We start from the raw sequence: 26,230 nt of genomic DNA, 5'->3' as shown, positions 1-26,230 counted from the left end.
TGTGACCCTGTGAGTGTCACTATACCTAATGACTGTGCACACACATTTTCACCAACACATAGGCACGTAAACATTGGACTTGTCACTTCATTTTACTCTGATTACTGAACCGAGTTAGGGCCAGGTGAGGGGAGAGGTGCTGATTGGGCAGAATCTGGACTGATGGTCTGAGAGAAAGACTGAAAAAGAAATGAAGACTGAGAGATGAATGGGCAAAGGAGGGGGTATTGTGGAATAGCTGAGAAAGAAACGTGCCGGGGGGGGCGTCCCCAGATTCATGGCTTTGACATCTGCGTCCTTCTCGACTCACTGCTCGCAGCCCATTTCTCATGCCCCCTCCATGCCTACCCCCCCACCTCTCTCTCCTTCTCTCACCATCTCCCCCATTGGTCGGCTGTGAATGAGGGAAAGACGGTGTGGGAGGGAGCATGGGACAAAACAGATCCCTTTTCCCTGGACGCTGTGCTGCGCCAGGCAAGCAGGGACACATTTAAGGATGAAGGGGAGGTTAATGTAGTGGGGAGAATGAGAGAGCTGCTGTAACTCTCTTCTAATGTAGCTTAAACACACATACAGCAGCAGTGCTGCAGGGCTGGACTAATAACTCAGCTAAGACGTGCACACACACTGAAAATCTTAAAACAAACTCGAGAACAGAAGTTGATCAATTTAAGGTGACACAACAACTTTACTATTGCCAAATACTGGTAAATTTGAACAGCTTAAGGTGCTGTCTAGCTGTACTTATACAGAATATTTGCAGTGTTTATTTGCACAAATACTGCCTTGGGGATGTTTACCACAGAGGGAAGCCTCCACTCATATTACTGTCACAGGTAACTAACTTCTTTTTAGTGTCTGGCACCCTGCATACCAAATTAGCCATTTATTAGCAATCTTCTGCTGACTTCATTTACAGTTTTCGGGGAAAGAACCGTTAACCCGGCTTCATAAAGGCAGAAAGCCGAGTAAATCATTAGCTCACAATCTTGTCCAGGCTGATCAGACTGTAGTTTATCAAATCAAAGATATCTGAGAGAGCCAAAAATGAAAAAGCATGAAATACTTTTATAACACAAAAATAATTACCATCATTTGTCCCTCCTAGCGTGTTTTATTATTCATTATTATTATATCTAAGCAATGAACTCCTAAAAACTCCTTTGGGAATAGTGAAGCCACAATGGGAGCAGGGAGGAACATGCTGCTGGAATTACTTTGTCAAAAGTAACATGCAATAACTTGATTGAGCTGTCTGTAGGTAAGTGTAGAAGATAATGAACTATGAGAAGTGCATTTATGGGAAAACAAAAGTCACTTAATCACGCTGCTGTTACATGCAAGTAATCTAAATGAGGGTACCTCGGGTTAACTTTGGATTTTATATCCTGTTGATGACATTACAGACAGACACTCAAATGCTCCACTGCTTTAAGTCCATGTTGCTGTCAGATGTTTTTCTTGTTTTTGAGTGTTTTCATTTGACATTCTGCAGTTCTGGTGGAGCGACGGTTCAGTAGAGGCAATGAGAGCAGCTTGTGCTATGACCATAAGGCTCATGATGAACCATACGTTATCTTGACCTTTAAGCTTTGCTTCACGTACTTCAAACGTTCACTTGTCTGATTTCTCTCACTAACAGATCTGTCTCTATACGCATTCTGGCTGTCCCTCTGTGTGTGTACATGTGTGTACATGTGTGTGCATGTGAGACCTCGCTCTCATTTCCCCAAGAGCCACTAAAGGCACTGTGGTGGAACCGTTCTTTAGCTCCCTCACATTTGGCACATGTCATTAAATTGGGACTTTGGCAGGGGTGGGGTGACCTGAGAGAGAGGTCTTTCCATGTGTGTCAGGCTGTAGTTTCCATTATAAGGTCCAATCATTTTGACCCAAATATCCTAAAAACACCTAACCAAGTTGCTACTGAGGCAAAAATCGAAAGTTTGGAGGCCAAACTCTGCATCAATGTGTACCATCTGACATAAGTAAAAAATAGAAGGAAACCAATCCAAACAATCCCTGTTAATATAATAGCCACTGATGACTTCCATTAACTGGCTGACACTGATACGTCCACAGTAAAATTAAACTGGCCTGTGAATTCAATTGCATCCCTTTGGTCTCAGTCTGAAACAGGAATTACAAAGTTACACACACACACACACACACACACACACACACACACACACACACACACACACACACACACACACACACACACACACACACACAAACACACACACACACACTCAGTTTTGAGTGATTAACACATTCGCATGCACTCCCATTTCTCTGAAGAACATTTCTCAATGTAATCCTATCATTAGCCTAACAACTGGCTGTGATGTAACCATCCTTTCTGCTGTCTTGATCTTGTAATGATGACTTAACGCAACAGAAGATGTGACGTACCCGAGCCCCCGTCAGCCAAGTAGAGGTCTCTGGCATACAGGACAGAGTCCAACATGGATTCAAAAAGCAAGAAGTAACCCTAGGAGGAGAGGAAATACACATCACTATCCCAACATCTTAAAGTTAGAGTTAGGGGTTAATGAACAAAAAAAGAGGTTAGAACATGTTTCTCAAGGAGTTCATGGCAGGGTTATTTTTTTTAATCTGACATGGCCATGACTGTGAATCAAGGGATATCTGCAACCCAGCATCCATGGATCTGACCTCGGGTTGACCTTGTGTTCTGCTCCAGTAGGTGGCACATTAACCGTGGTATTATTCCATTAATGCTGAAATAGATTTTTGTCCACATCTTATTGGCTTCGACCTGAGTGGCAGATACTGCTGACAAATGGCCTTTTCCACCTACTGCCAGTCCAACCAAAGGATCAACCAATCAGAAAAGCCTGGCCACTTCGGTATGTTATTTTTCAGCATATGATTTGGGCGGGTTCAAACATATGGGGAGGTTACATCTCCATCTGGGATGTTGAGGCAGAGACAAATCAGTACATGCACATCCTGTAACTGATGATCCACGACAGTCTTTTCAAAGCTGTCAAAGCATTGACTGACTTTCTCAGGAATGAAGACGCCCATGACTGCTTTCAGATCTGTATTTTAAGCTCAACATTTTAAGGCTTACATGCCTGAGTTTGTCTTTTACCAAGTTCAATTGTGCTGTGATTTAACTGATGGGCAGTTTAATATTTCAGAAATGGCTTGCTAGCACTATAGTGAAGAGTCCTCTACAAGTGAGACAGCTGATTAAATCTGTAGTGTGAACTCAATATGATGGAAAAACTTCTGGAAAAAACAGACTGATTTATGTTTAAGAATCCAGTATCTCTATATTACCTTCAGTGGAGGGAAAGAGGGACAAGGAGAGGTGAGGTCCAGGACAGAAGATAAAAAGTGAATGAGCGGTGTGTGTGTGTGGGTTAGTAGGCATGTATGATTAAGGACAAAACAGAGGGGAAGAAGACAGAGTGATACTGAGGAAATGCAGTGGCCGGCACAATAGCAACTCACTGAGATAAGAGCCTTATTATTCAAATAAAGACAATCTCTCGCTGGAGGTAGAAGAGGTGGGGGAGACGAACAGGGAAATAGCTCTGATTTATAACTGGAACTCCAAAATCGTCACCATCTCTGTCATGGGCTGACGCTGATAATGATGACAGTGATGAAACAGATATAACCGTCACATCCTCCACAAGGAGATAAACAGAGAGATTGTTTCCCTTTATCAACACTACACCAGTCTCAAACCAAAGTCAGGCCTGCGGATCGCCTGTTTGCTGACTGTTGTGGTCCAGTCAATGTCCTTAGCTGCAGAGCGAGTCGTTTTTAAACCCCTTGCACAGAGCACACTAGTCTTGTAATTTAGAGCCCAATTTCACGGGACACTGGTTCACTTGAAGGAAGGAGGACATAAGAGAGAGATGCCTGAAAGCAGTCACACCTTGTTTTTATCATCAACAATGCTCCAAAATTACTGACCCCCACACCAACACCACTGCCACACCGCTGGCCGCTTTGCATGTCCTTCCAACATCAACTACCACACCTCCCTAACTTATACATCTGCACAGCAAAATCTCCAGTGTTAAATTAACACTGGAGAGTGTCTATATGGGTCCACACCTCTGAGTGTTAAATACAACACTGTTGAGTGTTAAATTAACACTTTTGACAGTGTTATATGTTTAAAAGTAACCTAGTCAGTTTTGAAGATTAACAATGGCTAACACTGAGCAGTGCTGATTTTCTAACACTGGAATATTTCTAACATTTTGAGTTATTTTCCAGTGTTAGAAAATCAGCACTGCTCAGTGTTAGTCTTTGTTAATCTTCAAAACTGACTAGGTTACTTTTAAACATATAACACTGTCAACAGTGTTGTATTTAACACTCAGAGGTGTGGACCCATATAGACACTCTCCAGTGTTAATTTAACACTGGAGATTTTGCTGTGTGCGATGTTAATGACCAAATAATAAAAAATACATGGAGACACTGGTCTATTTCAGTTCACACAGGACAATAAGGCTTCAGTATTTAGGTTTGCCTGACAAGAAAACTTTAAGCAACAAGAAGCCATCGGTGAACATGTGTTAAAAGTTATCCCGGGCTATTAGTAAGACAATAAAATTGTATTATGCAGCATATGATGGGCCTATAACAAGTTAAAAGCCAGGCAGTGAAGATTATTCACTGTAATCTGCACACTAACTTAGCGTTTACCTTCCCAGAGAAGTAACTACATGTCCCTGGTCCACTAAGTAAGGATAATGCCTCAGTTAAGTGACTTTTAATAGGCTGCAGCTTGCTCAAAAAGCTAATGCAATAGCTAGTAATCTTGCAGTAAATGCTGTTTCTCTTGTTTTCACAGCTCTAACAAACACTGTATAGAGTCAACCAACTCTGAAACATTCTCTTTCCTAGATTACAGTGGTAACAGTTGGTCAGGATTTAATAGCTCCAAGAGCAACACGATTCACTCTGTTTGTGATGACAGAGCAGTGTATCCACACCAAGTACAAATGATGGCATTTCACTTCTTTCTGGAAATGCTTCACTCTAGGTGTAGGTTATTGATATTTATATTTAAGTTATTGATATTTATATTTAAAAGTACAATACTGTAATTTTCTGCTGCTCATTCCTGTGCAATATCCCATCTGCCCTCCCGTCATATTTCTTTTCAAGATTTTCTTATTTAATCACCAGTGTACATATATTTATATTTATAGATACATATATATTTAGTCATCTTTTCTCTTTTACCATGTCTCTCTAATATTTTGCTCCTTACTATTTTTCTATTTTTTTTATTATTTTATTTTATTATATTTTATTATATTTTCTCCTACTGTACCATGCTGCTGAGTGACTGCTGCTCGTCAAACACATTTCATTGCAATGTTGACCCTGTGCTAACTTGCATATGACAAATAAAACTGAAAACTGTATAATTTGTAATGACATGACTCCCCTCACCTTACCTCCAACTGGTTGCAGCAGGTGGCTGCTGCTCCCTGAGCCTGGTTCTGTTGGCAGTTTCTTCGTATTAAAAGGGAGTTTTTCCTTCCCGCTGTCACAAAGTGCTTGCTCATAGGAGGCCGTCTAATTGTTGGGGGGGGGGGGGTTCTCTGTAATATTGTAGGGTCTTTGCCTTACAATATAAAGCGTCTTGAGGTGACCGATGACCAAGACTTACAAAATAGACTTAATTTTTTATTCAATAACCAAAAGCGAGTGACTGAGACCATAAACGTAGCAGAAAGGTGTTTACAGTGGTAAAGTCAGAAAGCTGTTTTCTCGTGGACTTCTATAGTACCCAAATTATTTTTGTAACCACAGCTAATGCCATCTGGTGGCCTTCAGATTGAATACAGGCTTTAGGCACTTCACATTTGGTTAGGTTTGGGGTTTTTCTTTGTACCTGGAAGCTACATCCATTATTTTACACACACAAACACACACAAATTAATGCTACATTAAGTCTGCATTAGGTCTGTGTGACTGTGGTTAAAAAATTTAGGCAACTTGCATTTCATACTTTTATACTAAACACGCATGTTAATATGTATCACGACTGGAATCTATGCATGTTCTTTCCTATTCAGCTGCTTCTCATTTTCTTTCAGTTACCTCACGGTTTACAAACCAGGCTGGAGACCATCTCTGTACTAAAAACAGATGAAATTGACATGATCTCAAAACAAGTTTTCTTTTACAGCCAAAGTTCTATTATCTTTATTTACAGCACATAAAATGAGTATTGAACACATCTCCAATTTTCTAAGTAAATATATTTTTTAAAGTGCTACAAAAGCCTTTGTTGGTAATGACAGCTTTAAAACACCTGGAGAAAGTAGTTGCATGCATTGCTCAGGTGTGATTTCTTCCAGTCTTCAAATCCTGAAGGTTCTGTTTTCTATTGCTGTTTTTTTTTTTTTTGCCTGTCCCGTTTTGCTCTTTTGCCGTTTATTGCTGTTTGCTATGTATCTGCTGCCTCTTGGTCTTCTTTTACGTTCTTTTAATGTAACCTTTCATTGTTACACTGATGACCTGCAGCTTTATGTTCCTCTAACCATTGGAAATTGTGCTGAAGTCTCTAAACTAGAACCTTGTCTATGTGCAATTAGGGGCTGGTTATCGGATAACTTCTTGCTACTAAATACTGATAAGACAGAGTTGATGGTCATTGGACCACAAAAATTTCAGCACTTGTCCCAAAGTTTCATCTTGAAAATTGATGACAATGTCATAAATTGCAGGGACAAGGTAAAAAAAACTTGGGCGTGTGGTTTGACATGGTGCTCTCCTTCGAGTCTCATGTAAAAGAGATAACAAAGACCACCTTTTATCATTTGTGGAGCATAGCCAAAATCAGACAAGTTTTGTCAAGCGACAATGCAGAGGTTCTTGTCCATGCATTTGTGTCTTCACGTATAGATTATTGTAATGCTCTTCTTTCTGGGCTACTAAAGAAAAGTTTTAGAGGTCTACAGATGGTGCAAAATGCAGCTGCTTGGGAAATTTGGCACATTACCCCTTGTGGTGGGGCGTGGTCTGCGGTGCCGTGCAGACGCACCTGCACGGCATCCGCAATCACGCCCGCCGTGTTAAAACACGGGGACTCAGGGGTTGGTGGGGGGTTGTGGTGTGAGGTGATGTAAAAAAAATGTCTCAAAACACTGATCCCTGGACCCGCCGTGCCTCCCTTCCTGGGTTTCGGCACCACTGTAAACGACCACGGCAGACCCTGGTGCACGTTCATGCTTTGCAGCATACTTTATTAACACTTTCAGGGTTGCTGTACATCCGCACCCAGAGCTCAGCTCTCCCGCTGCCAGCTCAACATAACGACCACAACAACAACGCCAACCACAGGACCCAGTACAATATTTAATTCGGTGGGGTGTGATTGCGGATGCCGTGCAGGTGCGTCCGCCTCCTCTGCACGGCACCGCAGACCACGCCCCACCACACCCCTGTAATGAGATCTCTTCATTGGCTATCTTGTCAGGTTCCAGCAGATTTTAAGGTCCTGCTGCTCACCTATAAGGCTTTAAATGGATTGGCACCTTCATACCTCTCCGACCTTTTATACCTTTATGTTTCATCCCGTGCTCTATGATCTCAGGACTCTGGCCTTCTAAAGGTTCCTAGAGCCAGAAAAAAGACAACTGGAGAGCGTGCTTTTTCTTTTCGTGCCCCGTTTCTATGGAACACCCTCCCTCAAGATATTAGGCAGGAATGCTCTGTGGAGGTTTTTAAAACTAAGTTGAAGACACATTTGTTCACCCTATCTTACATGTCTTAATTCTATGACTTGTTTTTAACTTGTATTGTGTTTTTTATTTGTATTGCTATGTATCGCTTTTATTTATTTATGTTTTTAGTTTCAGATAGCTGTACAGCACTTTGTTTGAAAGCGCTTTATAAATAAAGTTATTATTATTATTATTATTATTATTATTATTATTATTATTATTATTATTATGGGGGCCCTTCTGTGAACTTTAGTTATTTCCATAGATTTTCAGTCGGATTCAGGTCTGGTGATTGGTAGGGCCATTCTAGCAGCTTTTTCTTTCTTTCAAACCAACTGAGAGTTTCCTGGAATGTGTGTTTGGGATCAGTGTCTAGCTGAAAAGTCCACCCGTCTTTATCATCCTGGTAGATGGCAGCAATTTCTTTTTTCTTTTTTTATCAAGAATGTCTCTGTTCACTTTTCCAATTATTCTTTCCTCAATTAAATGAAGCTTGCCAGTGCCGTATGCTGGAAAAAAGAGCCCCTCACCATTATGTTCCCACCTCCAACTAACATGGTGTGTATTACAGCATCCAAAGAGCATCCAATTTTGGTCTCATCTGACCAGACTATAGTCTCCCAGTATTTCACAGGTTTGTCTAAATGTTCTTCAGTAAACTTTAAATGTGCTTCAACGTGTTTTTTCTTTAGCAATCCAGTCTTCAGTCTTGTTTCTGCAGCTCTCCACAAGTGATCCTTGGGTCTTGGACAACTGTTCTGATTGTTATTTCTACTCCTCTGTCTAAAATCTTGCGGGAGCACCTGGTCGTGGACGGTTCATGGTGAAATTATGTTCTTTCCACTTCCGGATGATAGTGCCAAAAGTGCTCACTGGAACCTTCAGTAGTTTTGAAATTCTTCTGTAACCAGTGCCATTAGTATGTTTTGAAACAATAAGGTTGTAAAGGTCATGAGAGACCTCGTGAGGTGTTTCTTATGTGACATCTTGGTAATGAGACACCTTTTTATAGGCCATCAGATGGGACTGAAACAGCTGATATTAATTTGCACTAAGTGGCAGGATTGCTTTCTAATTACTGATAGATTTATGCTGGTGTTATGACTTTCCATGTCTTTTTGCACCCCCTTTCTTCATATGTTCAATACATTTTCCCTGGTTCATATTTCATCATTACACACAACTTAAATATAACCTAATTTATGGACATCTATGTTTTGATCTCTTTGCATTTGCAGATTGGATGGGTTGTTACCGACATCTGGTAAGAAGTTCATGTCAATGGCAACTTTAGCAATATATTTACTTCAGTACTTATTTTACCAGCTGTATACACTGTCCCTGACAAGTTGGTTAATCAATACCAGTGAATAAGAATAGAGGGATGAGCCTGAGTTGTTTTGTTTTTTTAATAGTTCCATGAAAAGTAAACCAAGAAAGAGTTTATTTTTCCCCTCTTCATTTTTTGAACTGCACTTTATATGTATTGACTTGTGTTAAGAAAAACAAGATTAAATCTCACCACTACAGTGACTTACTAACTTTTTTTATACCATTTCCACATATTGATCCACCTGCCTGAAGGGCTCAGTACCACAGACAGGCAAGCTAAGTGCGAGGAAACAGCTCCCTTGACTTCCTTTCAGACAGTCAGGCTGTTTGGATACTTGACACTATAGTCACTGTGCATTTCCATAAAAGAGACTAATGAAAACCTAATGAGAATGGGCTGTAGCAGCTTATACCCATTAACCAAATTAGCATATAAAACACAATCGCCCTGAGTGGGATAATACACATGCATCTATACATATACACACACACACACACACACACACACACACACACACACACACACACACACACACACACACACACACACACATATATACACACACACACACACACACACATATATATGTATATGTATGTATGTATGTATATATATATATATATATATATATATATATATATATATATATATATATATATATATATATAGATATAGATATATATAGATATATAGATATATATATAGATATATATATATATATACATACATACATACATACATACATACAGTGGGGCAAAAAAGTATTTAGTCAGCCACCGATTGTGCAAGTTCCCCCACTTAAAATGATGACAGAGGTCAGTAATTTGCACCAGAGGTACACTTCAACTGTGAGAGACAGAATGTGAAAAAAAAAATCCATGAATTCACATGGTAGGATTTGTAAAGAATTTATTCGTAAATCAGGGTGGAAAATAAGTATTTGGTCACTTCAAACAAGGAAAATCTCTGGCTCTCACAGACCTGTAACGTCTTCTGTAAGAAGCTTTTCTGTCCCCCACTCGTTACCTGTATGAATGGCACCTGTTTGAACTCATCATCTGTATAAAAGACACCTGTCCACAGCCTCAAACAGTCAGACTCCAAACTCCGCCATGGCCAAGACCAAAGAGCTTTCGAAGGACACCAGGAAAAGTATTGTAGACCTGCACCAGACTGGGAAGAGTGAATCTACAATAGGCAAGCAGCTTGGTGTGAAAAAATCAACTGTGGGAGCAATCATCAGAAAATGGAAGACATACAAGACCACTGATAATCTCCCTCGATCTGGGGCTCCACGCAAGATCTCATCCCGTGGGGTCAAAATGATCATGAGAACGGTGAGCAAAGATCCCAGAACCACACGGGGGGACCTGGTGAATGACCTGCAGAGAGCTGGGACCAAAGTAACAAAGGTCACCATCAGTAAGACACTACAACGGCAGGGAATCAAATCCCGCAGTGCCAGACGTGTTCCGCTGCTGAAGCCAGTGCATGTCTAGGCCCGTCTGAAGTTTGCCAGAGAGCACATGGATGATACAGCAGAGGATTGGAAGAATGTCATGTGGTCAGATGAAACCAAAGTAGAACTTTTTGGTATAAACTCAACTCGTCGTGTTTGGAGGAAGAAGAATACTGAGTTGCATCCCAAGAACACCATACCTACTGTGAAGCATGGGGGTGGAAACATCATGCTATGGGGCTGTTTTTCTGCCAAGGGGACAGGACGACTGATCCGTGTTAAGGACAGAATGAATGGGGCCATGTATCGTGAGATTTTGAGCCAAAACCTCCTTCCATCAGTGAGAACTTTGAAGATGAAACGCGGCTGGGTCTTCCAACATGACAATGATCCAAAACACACCGCCCGGGCAACAAAGGAGTGGCTCCGTAAGAAGCATCTGAAAGTCCTGGAGTGGCCTAGCCAGTCTCCAGACCTCAACCCCATAGAAAATCTGTGGCGGGAGTTGAAAGTCCGTGTTGCTCGGCGACAGCCCCAAAACATCACTGCTCTCGAGAAGATCTGCATGGAGGAATGGGCCAAAATACCAGCTACTGTGTGTGCAAACCTGGTAAAGACCTATAGTAAACGTTTGACCTCTGTTATTGCCAACAAAGGTTATGTTACAAAGTATTGAGTTGTATTTTTGCTATTGACCAAATACTTATTTTCCACCCTGATTTACGAATAAATTCTTTACAAATCCTACCATGTGGATTCATGGATTTTTTTTTCACATTCTGTCTCTCACAGTTGAAGTGTACCTCTGGTGCAAATTACTGACCTCTGTCATCATTTTAGGTGGGGGAACTTGCACAATCGGTGGCTGACTAAATACTTTTTTGCCCCACTGTATATATATATATATAAAACACCCAGCACGCCCCTGCGGGCGGTTTATCCTTCAAGCTCGGGTCCTCTACCAGAGGCCTGGGAGCTTGAGGGTCCTGCGCAGTATCTTAGCTGTTCCCAGGACTGCGCTCTTCTGGACAGAGATCTCCGATGTTATTCCCGGGATCTGCTGGAGCCACTCGCCTAGCTTGGGAGTCACCGCACCTAGTGCTCCGATTACCACGGGGACCACCGTTACCTTCACCCTCCACATCCTCTCAAGCTCTTCTCTGAGCCCTTGGTATTTCTCCAGCTTCTCGTGTTCCTTCTTCCTGATATTGCTGTCATTCGGAACCGCTACATCGATCACTACGGCCGTCTTCTTCTGTTTGTCTACCACCACTATGTCCGGTTGGTTAGCCACCACCATTTTGTCCGTCTGCATCTGGAAGTCCCACAGGATCTTAGCTCGGTCATTCTCCACCACCCTTGGGGGCATCTCCCATTTTGACCTCGGGACTTCCAGTTTATACTCGGCACAGATGTTCCTGTACACTATGCCGGCCACTTGGTTATGGCGTTCCATGTATGCCTTGCCTGCTAGCATCTTGCACCCTGCTGTTATGTGCTGGATTGTCTCTGGGGCATCTTTACACAGCCTGCACCTGGGGTCTTGCCTGGTGTGATAGACCCCAGCCTCTATGGATCTTGTACTCAGAGCTTGTTTTTGTGCTGCCATGATTAGTGCCTCTGTGCTGTCTTTCAGTCCAGCTTTGTCCAGCCACTGGTAGGATTTCTGGATATCAGCCACCTCCTCTATCTGCCGGTGGTACATACCGTGCAGGGGCCTGTCCTTCCATGATGGTTCCTCGTCTCCCTCCTTTTTCTTGGGTTTCTGCTGCCTGAGGTATTCACTGAGCACTCGGTCAGTTGGGGCCATCTTCCCAATGTATTCTTGGATGTTCGTTGTATATACATATACATATATACATTAGAGCTGGGCGATATAAGATTTTTTCATATCACGATATGTTTTTTTCATTTCAGGCGATAACGATATCTATCACGATATAAGCCAAATAACTATATTTGTAAGATTTAAATGTGCCGTTGCTCACAAGTAAAATGTGAAATAATCAGCAGCTTGTTTTTATTTAAATATTTATTTCCCATAATAAGTTCAACAGGGTAGATGTACTTAAGGAACATGAGACTTTTTCAGATAAATAAAGGCAAATATTGCAAACTACACAAAAGGCAGCCGCTAAAGCGTTTAAGTTTCAAAATAGAACAAACGAAATAGACTAAACTGTCAATTCCACTTAGAAACAAAATATTAATTCTAAAAATAAATCTTAGTTTGTTTTACAGAAGAACAGACAAAACTGACTAACTTTTGTCAATATCAAATAAACTGAGAACTAAAAGGAAATTCTCAATCTCTCCTTGTTGTATAGCTGAGCTTTTCAAACAGTTTTAACAGTTACTTTAGTCTGACAAAAGCCGAATGACGAATTAGCGCTTCCAGTCAGAGACTGAGGCTACGTCCACACGTACACGGGTATTTTTGAAAACTGAGATTTTCCGTTTTCGTTTTAAAAAATAATCCCGTCCACACATAAAAGGCAGAAATGAAGGAAAACGCTGCTATGAAGATGCCAAAGCAGCAGGTGGCGCTAGATTCCTAACCGTGCAGAAATGTTGGCCAATCAGAAGTCTAGAAGCCTCGGTGGGAAAAAGTAAACAAAGCTGGGGCATAGAAGCAGAACCGAGTCGTATGTGTGGAGGGACAGTAACTGTTTGTATATGTAAGCATTTAAACACTGCAGAGAGTAGAATTAACAGTATTGTAGAAATTCATTTCACTGAAACAATAACGTGGCGCACAGTGTGACGTCAAAAAATGCGCACACCTTTGACGCTGCGTTTTCTCCGTTTTTCTAGTCCACACGTAAATGCAAAAACTGAGTTTTCAAAAATCTTCGTTTTCAGTGACCAAAAACGCCGTTTACGTGTGGACGAAAGGTGCAAACGCATAGAAAAATCTGCGTTTTCAAAAATACCCGGGTACGTGTGGACGTAGCGCATGCACCAGTTTATTGTATTTCCAGACTTGCTTTCGGCACAATTTACAGTGCGCGCTACTCTGTTTTTTGTCAGACTTGAAATAGCCGAAATACCTTCACACTACGGAACTTCTATGGCTCTTCCATTCGACAGTCTCTCCGGCATTGGAACCATCATCTGTTTTCTCTTCGGTCACGCTCGGTTGATTTTTCTAGTCGGCACACTCATTTCCTCCATTACCCGGGCGGTACGGTGGCTGGCTGCTTCCCAAACAAATACACATGTGCGGCTTGGCACTTGTGCTGTACGTAACAAGTCACGTGACGTGACGCTGCGGCTGTGATTGGTTCGGCTCTGCGCTACTTAATTTGGATTGGCTGTTCTTTTTTTTTTTTTCTTTTTTTTTTAAGAGGACAAGAGCGGCAAGGTCTATCGCGATAGTTTAATTTTTCTATCGAGAAAAAGTTATATCGCGATACATATCGTTATCGTTCTATCACCCAGCTCTAATATACATATATATACACACACATATATACATATATACACACACACACACACACACACACACACATATATACATATATACACACACACACACACACACACATATATACATATATACACACACACACACACACACACACACACACATATATACATACACACACACACACACACACACACACACACACACACACACACACACACAGATAGATAGATAGATAGATAGATAGATAGATAGATAGATAGATAGATAGATAGATAGATAGATATATCTACATAAAGGAAAAAAATATGTATTTCTTTTTTCCTTTCTTTTTCAGTTTTACATCTGTCAAGAATAGATTAGATATTTAGATATTTCACTGGGTTGTTATCTCTTAAGCATAAGTATTCTTTAGAAACTCTACAAAGAAAACTTTTATAATTACTGTGTCTTCATGTATGTACTTGGTGAAGACGTATTGAAAACTTTGTATCTAATAGCTACACATTTTGTGCCTATCAACCCTTTGGAGATTGAGTTGCTTTCTGTTATTGCTAGCATGAAGAATTTTGGTACAAAATCTGCATCAGCAATTTACACTTTCCTCCGCTCCTCAGTACCTCCTCTCTCCTTCTGCACTCACAACACGTTTTCCTCAATTACTGCAGATCATCATCGCTTCCAGTCCCAGGAGGGCCAAGGCAAAATAAAGGAGATGGTGTGCATGAATGAATGCATGTGTGGGGGAATAGGTCCATGCTTCACTGAACACTCAAGGCAGCACCTCTACATCAATGAGCCTCTTCTGTACCATCCAGGATTGGATGACACTGAATTATCATCAACATATCACACACACAAATCCCTGTAATAGATTTTTAGGGTGTTAACGCTTGGCGAATGCAGTATAATTTCCATTTAAAGACATGCAAATGAGAGATAGAGATGGAAGATAGTGTATTTGCAGTGCAGGTACAAGGTTATTAGAGGCCGTATTAGAGACTGAAATCAATTAGGTTTTTAGATGGTGGTAAGAGTTTCACACAACCAACTAGAACTGTTTTATTAAGTTTGCAAAATATTTTAAAGTTTAGTGTTTTAATGTATAATACAAGACTTTTAACTTCAGTTTTATAAGGTGCCATCAGCTGCTGAGAAGAGAATCTTTATCAAGTCAGCAGTATTTTTTAATATAATATTCTATAATATAATATATTGTTATTATTATATAATATACTATAATATAATCTATAATGTCAGATGTAATGAAAAAAACATTAACATTACTCTAAGATTATTTCAGGTTGGAATAACTACAAATAAGCAAAACCAGTTTGTGTATCTGAAACAATCTTAGAAATCTTGTAAATCTTGTTTTTGCATTACATCAGACAACTTAAAACAGCATCACACACTTTCCCAGGTATTGTTATCGAGTTTGAAACTCTATTATCGTGACCCTACTGAGGACATAATTTACAGTAAAGAAAACTAGTTGGTATGTTTTTGCAGCAGCAAGCAGTAACTTCTATGAGCATGTGGACATCGCCTCACCACCAATGGCCTGTTATATAACAAGGAGCAGAAGTTTTTAGTTTTTACAGCTGGCTGAAAACCACCTGAAGTATTTGAAGGTCTTGTGGAAGTAAGCGCGGCCAATAAATCCTCATTAGAGCGCGGACACACCTGTGCCACTTACACTGTTGTGTGTGTCTGCTTGTTTGTGCGTGTGACAATTTTGCTGCATCTCAGTCCTTCTGTGAGTGTCTGTGTGTGTTTCTGTTGCGTTTTTGTATAAGTGTGTGTCTGGGACTGACTGACAGACTAAAGGACAGGATGACTGATGACTACCACCCTTTTCTTGGGCAGGTGAGGCTGCCAGCACTGATAATGAGGCTAAAGAGGAAGAACTGCCTTTAATTTGACTTTACCCCCACACAGCGACTCAGACCTGATTATTGTTTAGACCGGAAAAAGTTGATAGAATTTATTCAATAGAGTTAATAGCAATCAACTGATTTCCCAAAATGTGGTCATCTTTTAAGTCTCAATCACAGAAAAACACAATCTAACGAAAGCAGATGCACTTATTGTTTGTATCCTGCACATAACGAGTAATCACTCCCGGTCAGAGACTGTAAAGTCTATTTTGAATGTGTTCCTCATTTATTAATATAAAGAGGAGACCTTTACATACCACTTCTAACAGACCATATATGCCAGCGACTGTAAGAGCCATCACGGTAGGTTCTTGTATGAAACATGTTTATAACCAGAAGAAGAGAGTTCATGACTTTCACACTGTCGCATATACAGGCAGACAAATGCAGATCATAGAACAAAATTATCCTTGTTGTGGTTTATTACTAATATGAAGATTTAAATACGTATTTTAAGACTTTTTAAGCGAGATTCAAGTATTATACAAGAAAAGTTTGTTAAAGCCAACTCTCCTGTCTCCTTACAAGTCTGCATGTCTGTGCCATTAAACACTATCAATCACCATCTTTGATTGATCTCTGACTAACAATCTTCACTTAGCCTTAGAGAAACTCAGCTGTCCTCCCCCCCCCCATCAGCTCACTGGTCTCTTATCTGCTCGGCACTGTTTGTTTTTTGGTGTGCTGACAAACACGACCGATCAATGCTCTGAGTTATGAAATGACAGTGGTGTTGCTGAAGGCAGTCTCTCAAACACTGCCACAGTAGACAAGGCACTCATTTGCCCCCTTCACCACCACCACCACTACAGATACTCCACATTCATCACCCATCTCCGTCTATTAGCCCTGCAACCACTATCTGCTCGATAAACTCTAACAGCTGGACATAACTTTGTCTCTCTTCAACCATAATTACTCGAACTTTAACCTTAGCTTAGTGAAGCTCTTTCATTAAATATGCTTCAGATAGATAAAAATAGACAAATCTTTTCTTTTAATGTAAAATTCATCATCACAAAATCCAGGTTAGGAAAAACATGTTTTGAGGTTATTCAAATATGACATGGTTCCTTTGCCACATCAACCACAATACGTTCTCTTGATCTACAAAGCTTACATTTAGCCTAGTTAAGCCTATTTAGTCTACAAATTACAATTAGAGCGTGCCACAGAAACTTACTGTGGTGTGGCTGCTCTACGCTACTACTCTGTTTTTAATTCTGATCTTTTTATTCAACTTTTGTTGAATAAAAACAACACACCACAGGAAAGAACAAAAAGCTTGCAGATTCTCTGCACTACAGAGATGTTAGTTGCTAATCTATTCTTAGTTACTAAATTCCCTCCTGTGCATGTCTGCCTTTGCTTTGACCCAATTAGGGCACTCTCTGTAGTATACCCCGAGAGCCTATTCTGCACTAATGTGTGTGTATTGAGTTGGGTCAGACAACACCAGTGGTAAGCATTAAGACCTTGCTAGAACAGGGCATTACCAAAAAAATGCCCAACACATACAGATTCTGATGTGGGCTTCATTCCTGAATAAGTGGCCTGGTCACATTTCCACAGAAGTTGAGACTTTAGTCTTATCACATCAAAAGTAGTAACATTTACAACTGACTTTAAACATAACACAAGTCTGAACTCATTAACAGAGAACATCTTAACTTGTCTTCTTGAGTCACTCGATTCACTAAAGTTGTGATTGTTCTGTCTCAGTCTCATGCTGCACAAAATGACCTCACTAAAAGCTTTGAAAAAGCTTTGAAACCTTTTTGTGTTCTTGAGCTCCTTCTCACTCAGTGCCCAAAACACAACCCTCTCTGGCTTTTCAATGGTGAATTCAATGTCAGATTAACAATACACGCCATCTGTCTACAATGTGACTACAATACATGACTGTAATCTGTGATTTGATAAAATATCAGATGAAGTCAGTTTGTTGCTTCTGGCTGTTATTACATCTGCAGTGTCACACAGCAGCAGGAGCCTCCCACGAGCCTCATCACAGTGAGAATTGTGTGCATTTACACAGACAGCACAAGAGCGGTCACTCCATTAATCAATCAAATAAACATCTCTGATATGAAGACACACATCTATCTGAATCTATCAGCAAGTTACTTCAGTTTGAAAGGTCTGAACTATTAATTCACTGTGTTCTCTCAAATTATTAATAACTATGAAAATATAGCAACTATGATAAAAACCTGTAACTTGGTGCAATATAATTCACTTGATTAACTGTTGAGGCATATTACATGTACAGTATTACAGTGAAACCCTCCAACCGTAATGCCAGCTTCATTATTTTTTCTTTTTTTAAAGATGTGGGTGAATAAAAGAATTCAAATGAAAAATGCATCCACCACATCTCCACACACTCTCTCAGACATTAAGGCACGACCTGGATATAAGACCGTTTACCCTAGCCACAGAGCCTACTTCCTTTGACAACTGTCATTTTTCCTTTTTATACAGGCAGATCGGAGGGCAGCTTCTCAAGTCCAAGCCACTCTGAGAAATGTCTACCATCGCTGCCCTGATGAGAAGTGACTGGAGAATTCTTAGATTTATTATCAGTCTGTGAGCCAGTGTCATCAGAGATTACGCCCCCTATCCTTCAACGGTCCACTGGCATGTCAGCCACCGAATTTCAATTTCCCCCTTTAGAGGATAGGAAGGCTCTGCGTGGCGACCCCTGCTTGTGACCCTGGGGTTTCACAGTGGATGGAGGAGGTAGTGGAGGGGGGACAGATACGGGATGCTCATGAATTAGGTATGACTTCAGCAGTGCATTCAACTTTGGCTGTCCCGCATGTATCGCTGAGCAGAATCTGTCTGATAAATGGCCATCACAGCGAAGGAAGACTGCTCCTCCAGCTCCAGGTAAGATATTCAGAGAAGCTCATGGCCGAATTTAGGCTGCCCGAGCCGTATTTAAAACATAAATCCATCCTGCTGCCACCTTGGATTCTGAATCCTTATTAGCCTGTAAACACTCACTCAAAAATTAACCTCATATTATGAGTGTATTTTTTTAGAAGAGATCTGTTAAAAGAGTTCCATTTCTCGGGCGGAAAATGAGTTTATGACCTATGATGGACCCACAAATCTTAGAAACATGGTGTCTAAGGAGATAATTCCTCTGGATGGCATCACATTGGCCTCCAGTAACACTGTAAGAAATCTTGGAGTCACTTTTTAGCAGGATTTGCTTTTCAGTGCTCATATACAGTGGGGCAAAAAAGTATTTAGTCAGCCACCGATTGTGCAAGTTCCCCCACTTAAAATGATGACAGAGGTCAGTAATTTGCACCAGAGGTACACTTCAACTGTGAGAGACAGAATGTGAAAAAAAAAATCCATGAATTCACATGGTAGGATTTGTAAAGAATTTATTCGTAAATCAGGGTGGAAAATAAGTATTTGGTCACCTCAAACAAGGAAAATCTCTGGCTCTCACAGACCTGTAACGTCTTCTGTAAGAAGCTTTTCTGTCCCCCACTCGTTACCTGTATGAATGGCACCTGTTTGAACTCATCATCTGTATAAAAGACACCTGTCCATAGCCTCAAACAGTCAGACTCCAAACTCCGCCATGGCCAAGACCAAAGAGCTTTCGAAGGACACCAGGAAAAGTATTGTAGACCTGCACCAGACTGGGAAGAGTGAATCTACAATAGGCAAGCAGCTTGGTGTGAAAAAATCAACTGTGGGAGCAATCATCAGAAAATGGAAGACATACAAGACCACTGATAATCTCCCTCGTTCTGGGGCTCCACGCAAGATCTCATCCCGTGGGGTCAAAATGATCATGAGAACGGTGAGCAAAGATCCCAGAACCACACGGGGGGACCTGGTGAATGACCTGCAGAGAGCTGGGACCAAAGTAACAAAGGTCACCATCAGTAACACACTACAACGGCAGGGAATCAAATCCCGCAGTGCCAGACGTGTTCCGCTGCTGAAGCCAGTGCATGTCCAGACCCGTCTGAAGTTTGCCAGAGAGCACATGGATGATACAGCAGAGGATTGGAAGAATGTCATGTGGTCAGATGAAACCAAAGTAGAACTTTTTGGTATAAACTCAACTCGTCGTGTTTGGAGGAAGAAGAATACTGAGTTGCATCCCAAGAACACCATACCTACTGTGAAGCATGGGGGTGGAAACATCATGCTATGGGGCTGTTTTCCTCCCAGGGGGACAGGACGACTGATCCGTGTTAAGGACAGAATGAATGGGGCCATGTATCGTGAGATTTTGAGCCAAAACCTCCTTCCATCAGTGAGAACTTTGAAGATGAAACAAGGCTGGGTCTTCCAACATGACAATGATCCAAAACACACCGCCCGGGCAACAAAGGAGTGGCTCCGTAAGAAGCATTTGAAAGTCCTGGAGTGGCCTAGCCAGTCTCCAGACCTCAACCCCATAGAAAATCTGTGGCGGGAGTTGAAAGTCCGTGTTGCTCGGCGACAGCCCCAAAACATCACTGCTCTCGAGAAGATCTGCATGGAGGAATGGGCCAAAATACCAGCTACTGTGTGTGCAAACCTGGTAAAGACCTATAGTAAACGTTTGACCTCTGTTATTGTAACATAACCTTTGTTGGCAAAGTATTGAGTTGTATTTTTGTTATTGACCAAATACTTATTTTCCACCCTGCTTTACAAATAAATTCTTTACAAATCCTACCATGTGGATTCATGGATTTTTTTTTCACATTCTGTCTCTCACAGTTGAAGTGTACCTCTGGTGCAAATTACTGACCTCTGTCATCATTTTAGGTGGGGGAACTTGCACAATCGGTGGCTGACTAAATACTTTTTTGCCCCACTGTATGTAGGATATTTATAATTTAACAAATAAATACGACTGCTTTCTTGCATTTGTGCAATATCGCCCTGTCTCAGAGTGATGTTGAAAAACTAGTTCAAACATTTCTGGTCTATTGTAATCCATTATTATCCGATTATCCTAAAAACTGCCTGAAAAGGCTTCAGTTGATCCAACATGCTGCAGCAAGTTATACAGCTTACATGTACTTATTTATGTAAGGTACGATTATTGTCAACTATTGATTTAAGAGTAGATCAAAAACCAGGTAGACAGCACCCCCAAAGTGAAATAGACCCAGTACAGTGCTCCCTGCAATTGTTGTCTGGTTTGCTAGTGTAGCTAAGTAAATGCCAATACATACTGCAAGAGCTTAGACAGAGAGGCAGTCTCCATTAAACTAGTGCATTTTGTCAAGACCTCAGGAAACTGAATATGAAGATCAGCTAGTTACAAACTGTCACTTGTGGATTTATGTGTAAATATGTACTGACCATCCATTCTGAGATGATGATGTCAACCTTCTCTACAGGGAGCTTGATATCTTCTATGCGACCTTTGATCAGTGTAATTTTATCCTCCAGCTGGTTGGACCTGTAGAAAATACAGACATATGTCTAATATTAATTTTATATCAACCTACATTAAACAAATTAAACATTTTCCACAGAATTCTGAAACCCTAACAACACCCAACACCCCGAAATTAATGGTCTTAAAGATTAAATCTTCATGAAATTAAGGGGAAAAGGGATTTTGAGGGAAGAAAAATTCCTTGCACAGCATGAAAAACCTCGGATCTAAATTTTAAGTTTCTGCTGATGCTGACAGAATATTTCCTACTGCTGCACCAATATAACTGGCAATAAATAAATAAATAAGTCAACTGTTACGTGTTTGTCAGTGAGCACTTCTTCAACGTGGCATCTAAAAACCAAGGCAAAGGTTATTCCTAGTATTTTTTAATTAAATAAAAAATAAGAATAATTCTGTATATAATATTTTATTTTATGGTATTAAACCCGAGGAGTCACATTTTAATATTACACAGCACTCCCACTGTCACTTCAAGTTAACTTTGATTAGGTTTGTAACCATTCTGAAACAGAGACCACAAACCGCATTACAAAGATCTGCAACATCATACTACAACTCCATTTTCCTGTACCGTGATAGCTCTGCAGAGCAGTTAATGGCAGGTTAAAGCACGCTAGTCCGGTGAAAACTGCAACGTGTAAAGTTTGACCACTGGAACAATCTGTTCTCCCTGGTCTGGTCTGGATCAAATAAACCAAAATGCAGACATAAAAAGTGCCCTAAGCCATAGATTATAGTCCCCTGTAGGTTCAGACAGCTGAAGACACCACAAATATTTAACTGTTACTATTATACAAGCTTCTGGACCAGGTGGAGGCACATTCCATATATTAGCTATAAATCTGGAAGATTTATCGCTCTTTTACCATTCTTGCTTAGACCCCAGTGACCCCTTACATAATCACAGATGCAAAACAAACAGCACCAGCTAAAGTTAATAAAACTATGGTCGACTATTTCCCCTTTTTTGAGTAACATCAAAACTTGTCGTGGTTTGTGCAGGGGCATATTCGCTGTTCTGTGTATTTCCAGCCTGTGGACCGGCGATGTGTCAGGTTCAGGTAAGCACTGTGAGATCAGTGCTGCTGTTTAAATGATCCTTCCTTTCAGACCAGCCAGTTTGGGCATCAATCTCTGTGAATATTCCATTATCATGACAGCTAATGTTACAGAGGACAGAACAATTACTCACAGCGGCCCAGAGTGCATTTCTGTAGCAGCGATCCTTATCTTGAACTGTCTCTCCCCTCTCAGCTGCTCTTCTACTGCTGCTATCACCTTCTTCCAGAATGCAATGGCCCCCACCTACACCCTACACCCCACCCACCCACCACCACCCTTTCACAAGAAGGAAACACTGTAATCTCATTATTGGGGTAATTTAGAGGACAATGTCAGGACTCTAGGGAGAGAGTCGTGTCTGCGCAGCTTTGTAGGTATATGTGTGTGCGTGTGTGTGTGCGTGTGCGTGTGTTGGAGAGAAAGAGGAAGTGAGGAAAAGGAAAAAGAGAGGCTTTACATGACAGTGAACCTAGTAATTTTTTTAAAGAATAGCACAGACCAAACGTGGCTAAAACACCCCGATTTACTTTCGTTAATGCTGCATTTCTGGGCAAACCACAGGCAAATACTTGCTAAAAAATCATCCATGCCTTCAGTTCATGCCGCCATTAACTTTGCTCACTCAGAAAAAACAGCGTCTCACATTTTTACGCTTTATTGTCAGAATAAATTACGTCTTATCAGCTAATCCATCAATTCCATCCATTTTTTAAAAGTATTTAGACAGTATCTATTAAGGACGTGACTGTGAAGGGAGGAAGTCACATAGAGCTTTTCATTTAAACTTTGGCGATGGAGTGGAAACAGGAGATGGATGCTCCTGCCCAACCAACAGGAGCCACTTTAATTACAATCCCGATATTAGCATCAGGAGGAAGTGACGGACACACACAGGGGCCAGCTCTACGTGCATATACACACACACACGCACACAGAAATAAAATCACAACCCAAAGAAGCCATGGGTGGATTTTTGTATGCATTGCTGTATTTACGTGTGTGTGCACATGTGTGGATGTATGCTTTTTTTTTTTTAAAAAAGAAGAAAAAAAAAGGGTGGAGTGCTGGAGGATGTACAACATCTTTCTTTAGTTGAATCCTCACCGCTGGCAAACCTGCAATGCAGCCTGCATGCCAACACACACTCCAACAGCTATTCAGTGGGCTGTAAAATTAAAACGTCCTCTTCCCTTAGAAAACCCTGTTGTTTTGCTTATACTGCACTGTCTTACATAACGGAAATAATAGCTGTCATAATGGCCCCCAACTCAAAAAACCATTTAGGAGGCAGGGGTATGATAGTGGCTGCAGGTAGACGGAAGGAGAGCAGAAGCTGTTGTTGAGGTAAATGGACTCCACTGTGGAGTATCAGCTGCAGAAATACAGGAAACACGCGGCACATGAAATTGGACCGAGGACTTTATTAAAAGGGAATCAACAGGGGGTTCATCTGCATGTTCATCTGTGTATCTCTGTGTGTTGGGGCAGTGTTGGGGGTGACTCTAGACTTCAGACTGGAGATACTGCAGAGGAGAGGAGTGAACGAGTCAGATCACAGGTGTAAATTATGTACATTATGGCCAGGCAGCTGACAGCAGCTCTATTGAAGTCAACCAGCTGAAACAAATAAAAGGTAGCTGGAGGTCACACAAACCTCCACTCTCACCATCTTCTGCTGCACACAAAGGGAAGAAGATCTGCGTACTCTCTTGGCTCCACAGGGGCCGATATGAGGTGAGGGTCACACGACTCACAGGGGCTTGTACCAAATCTGATTAGTACTGACTGACTATTTGCACTTAAGTTGTAAAAAATGTAATTTTTCATTGCTGTGAGCACCGCAAAGGAAATTCTGCTGACAGCTCATGTGTTTTGGTGGAGCTGAACAGAAACAGAGTGCACAGGAAGAGTCTCACCTGACTATGTCCATGGCCTGGTAGATGATTTCGGACTGATCCACCGCTATAACCTTTTTGGCCCCAGCTTGTGCAGCAAACATTGATAATATGCCAGTGCCACAGCCCACATCAAGCACCACCTAAAGGATGCGATGGAGTCAAAATGAGAAATTACCCACAAACATGGAAAGCTCTTCACAGTCAAGGGGTTCAAAAACAAACACTTAAACAGGAGCATTTAACAGTGTTTACGATTGATTTCTTCATAATTCTTGTCATGTCCATGCGCTGCTGACCCCAAAAGGTCATCCAACACAATAACAACAGAGATCACGAAGGGAAACGCGATCACGTTACAGCTTTAAGGATAAAAGATTCTAGCCTATGCAAGTTATTACAAAAGAAAAAATCAAATATAACTGGAGGAAATAAAGACATGATTCTTATTTGGATTTTCTTTGACAACCCAAATAACTGCTAAAATGACAGCTGCCATATTTTGCTGGCAATGCCACTTGCACATTTCTGAGAATGTTTTTCTACACTTCCAGGGAACAGATAAGTCAACCACGTCCAGTCTATGGCTCTGTAATAACTTAACAAAAGACTTTACACTCACTTATTGAAATTTTCAGTTTTAACATTTAACTTCATCAAATTTTCAATTCAATTTTGTTCATATACAGCCAAACAGCAACAACAGTCATCTCAAGATGCTTTTTATTATACGGTAAAGACCCTAAAATGATACAGAGAAAACCCCAGCAATCAACCAACCCCCTATGAGCAAACACCTGGCAACAGAGGGAAGGAGAAACTACTTTTTAACAGGAAGAAACATCCAGCAGAATCAGGCTCAGGGAGACGGCCATCTGCTGTGACCAGTAGAAGGTGAGGGGAGGAGACCAGGACAAAAGACAGGCAGTGGAAGAGAGCCAGAGATGAATAATAACTAATGATTAAAGTGTGAAAAGAAACATTGCATCATGAGAACTCTGAGCAGCCTCGGCCTATAGCAGTGTAACGAACTAAATGTTATATCAAAAAGGAACGTTTGAAGCCTAATCTTAAAAGTAGAGAAGGTGTCTGTCTCCTGAATTCAAACTGGCAGCTGCTTTCACAGAAGAGGGACCTGAAAGCTGAAGCATCTGCCTCACATTCTACTTTTTAATACCCACGTTACAACAAGTAAACCAGCACTCTGAGACCAACATGCTCTATTGTGGTGAAATGGAACTATGAGGTCTTTAAAATATGATGGGGCCTGATTATTCAAGACCTTGTATGTGAGGAGAAGGATTTTTAACATGGAGCTAATAATGAGAAGGCAGTAATATGCTCACCTGGGCAAAATATGCTCTCTCTCTCTCTCTCTAGTCCCTGTCAGTACTCTCACTGCATCATTTTGGATCAACTGAAGACTTTTCAGGGAATTTTAGGACACCTACCCACCAGTTTTGGCCAGTGTGGTCAGAAGTGAGCTCACTTTAACCACATTTGACAGTGATGTCACACAGGCTCTTCTATTGGCAAACTATAATCAGATAGGAACTGATATTACATTACATGGCTACTAATAATCAAACGATTATTAAAAAAAGAAACAAAGAAACAAAAGTTGGGTTTTTTCTTTCGCTGATGTCTTGCTGTTTCAACTTCAAAGACCGCATCAACATCTGGATTACTTAATGAATTCATGTTAAGCATGTTCTAAAGAACTTGCTCAAACTGCTGTTTAAACCCTTATTTTCTCTCAGCTTTTTCGCTCTTTGCATTTTTTAATCACCTCTATTTCAGGTTCCCATTGCTTTCACTTAATTTGTTCTTGTTCATCACCAACTGAGTTAAATGACTGAGACATGGACGCAGCGACTACATGCCCCAAATGTATAACACTGTGTGACTCTGTGTCTCTATTTAAGGAAACTCCCTGGT

The 26,230-nt window shown here is 41.0% G+C and overlaps 1 protein-coding gene across 1 annotated transcript in view; it reads right to left on the bottom strand.

Moving 5' to 3' along the window:
- prmt3 (protein arginine methyltransferase 3) overlaps positions 1 to 26,230 on the bottom strand; it is a 65,277-nt gene that overhangs the window by 32,622 nt on the left and 6,425 nt on the right. Inside the window, exons 9-11 of the mRNA XM_026177820.1 lie at positions 24,314 to 24,435; positions 21,233 to 21,332; positions 2,416 to 2,494 (exon numbers count right to left, since the gene is read on the bottom strand). Of these exons, the coding sequence (XP_026033605.1) occupies positions 2,416 to 2,494; positions 21,233 to 21,332; positions 24,314 to 24,435 (301 nt within the window). The remainder of the gene's footprint in view (positions 1 to 2,415; positions 2,495 to 21,232; positions 21,333 to 24,313; positions 24,436 to 26,230) is intronic.

The sequence above is a fragment of the Astatotilapia calliptera genome, chromosome 1, assembly GCF_900246225.1.
Source record: "Astatotilapia calliptera chromosome 1, fAstCal1.2, whole genome shotgun sequence".
Taxonomy (NCBI): domain Eukaryota; kingdom Metazoa; phylum Chordata; class Actinopteri; order Cichliformes; family Cichlidae; genus Astatotilapia; species Astatotilapia calliptera.
The sequence above is the reverse complement of the archived record's forward strand: the minus strand, read 5'-3'. Positions and strand labels throughout refer to the sequence as shown.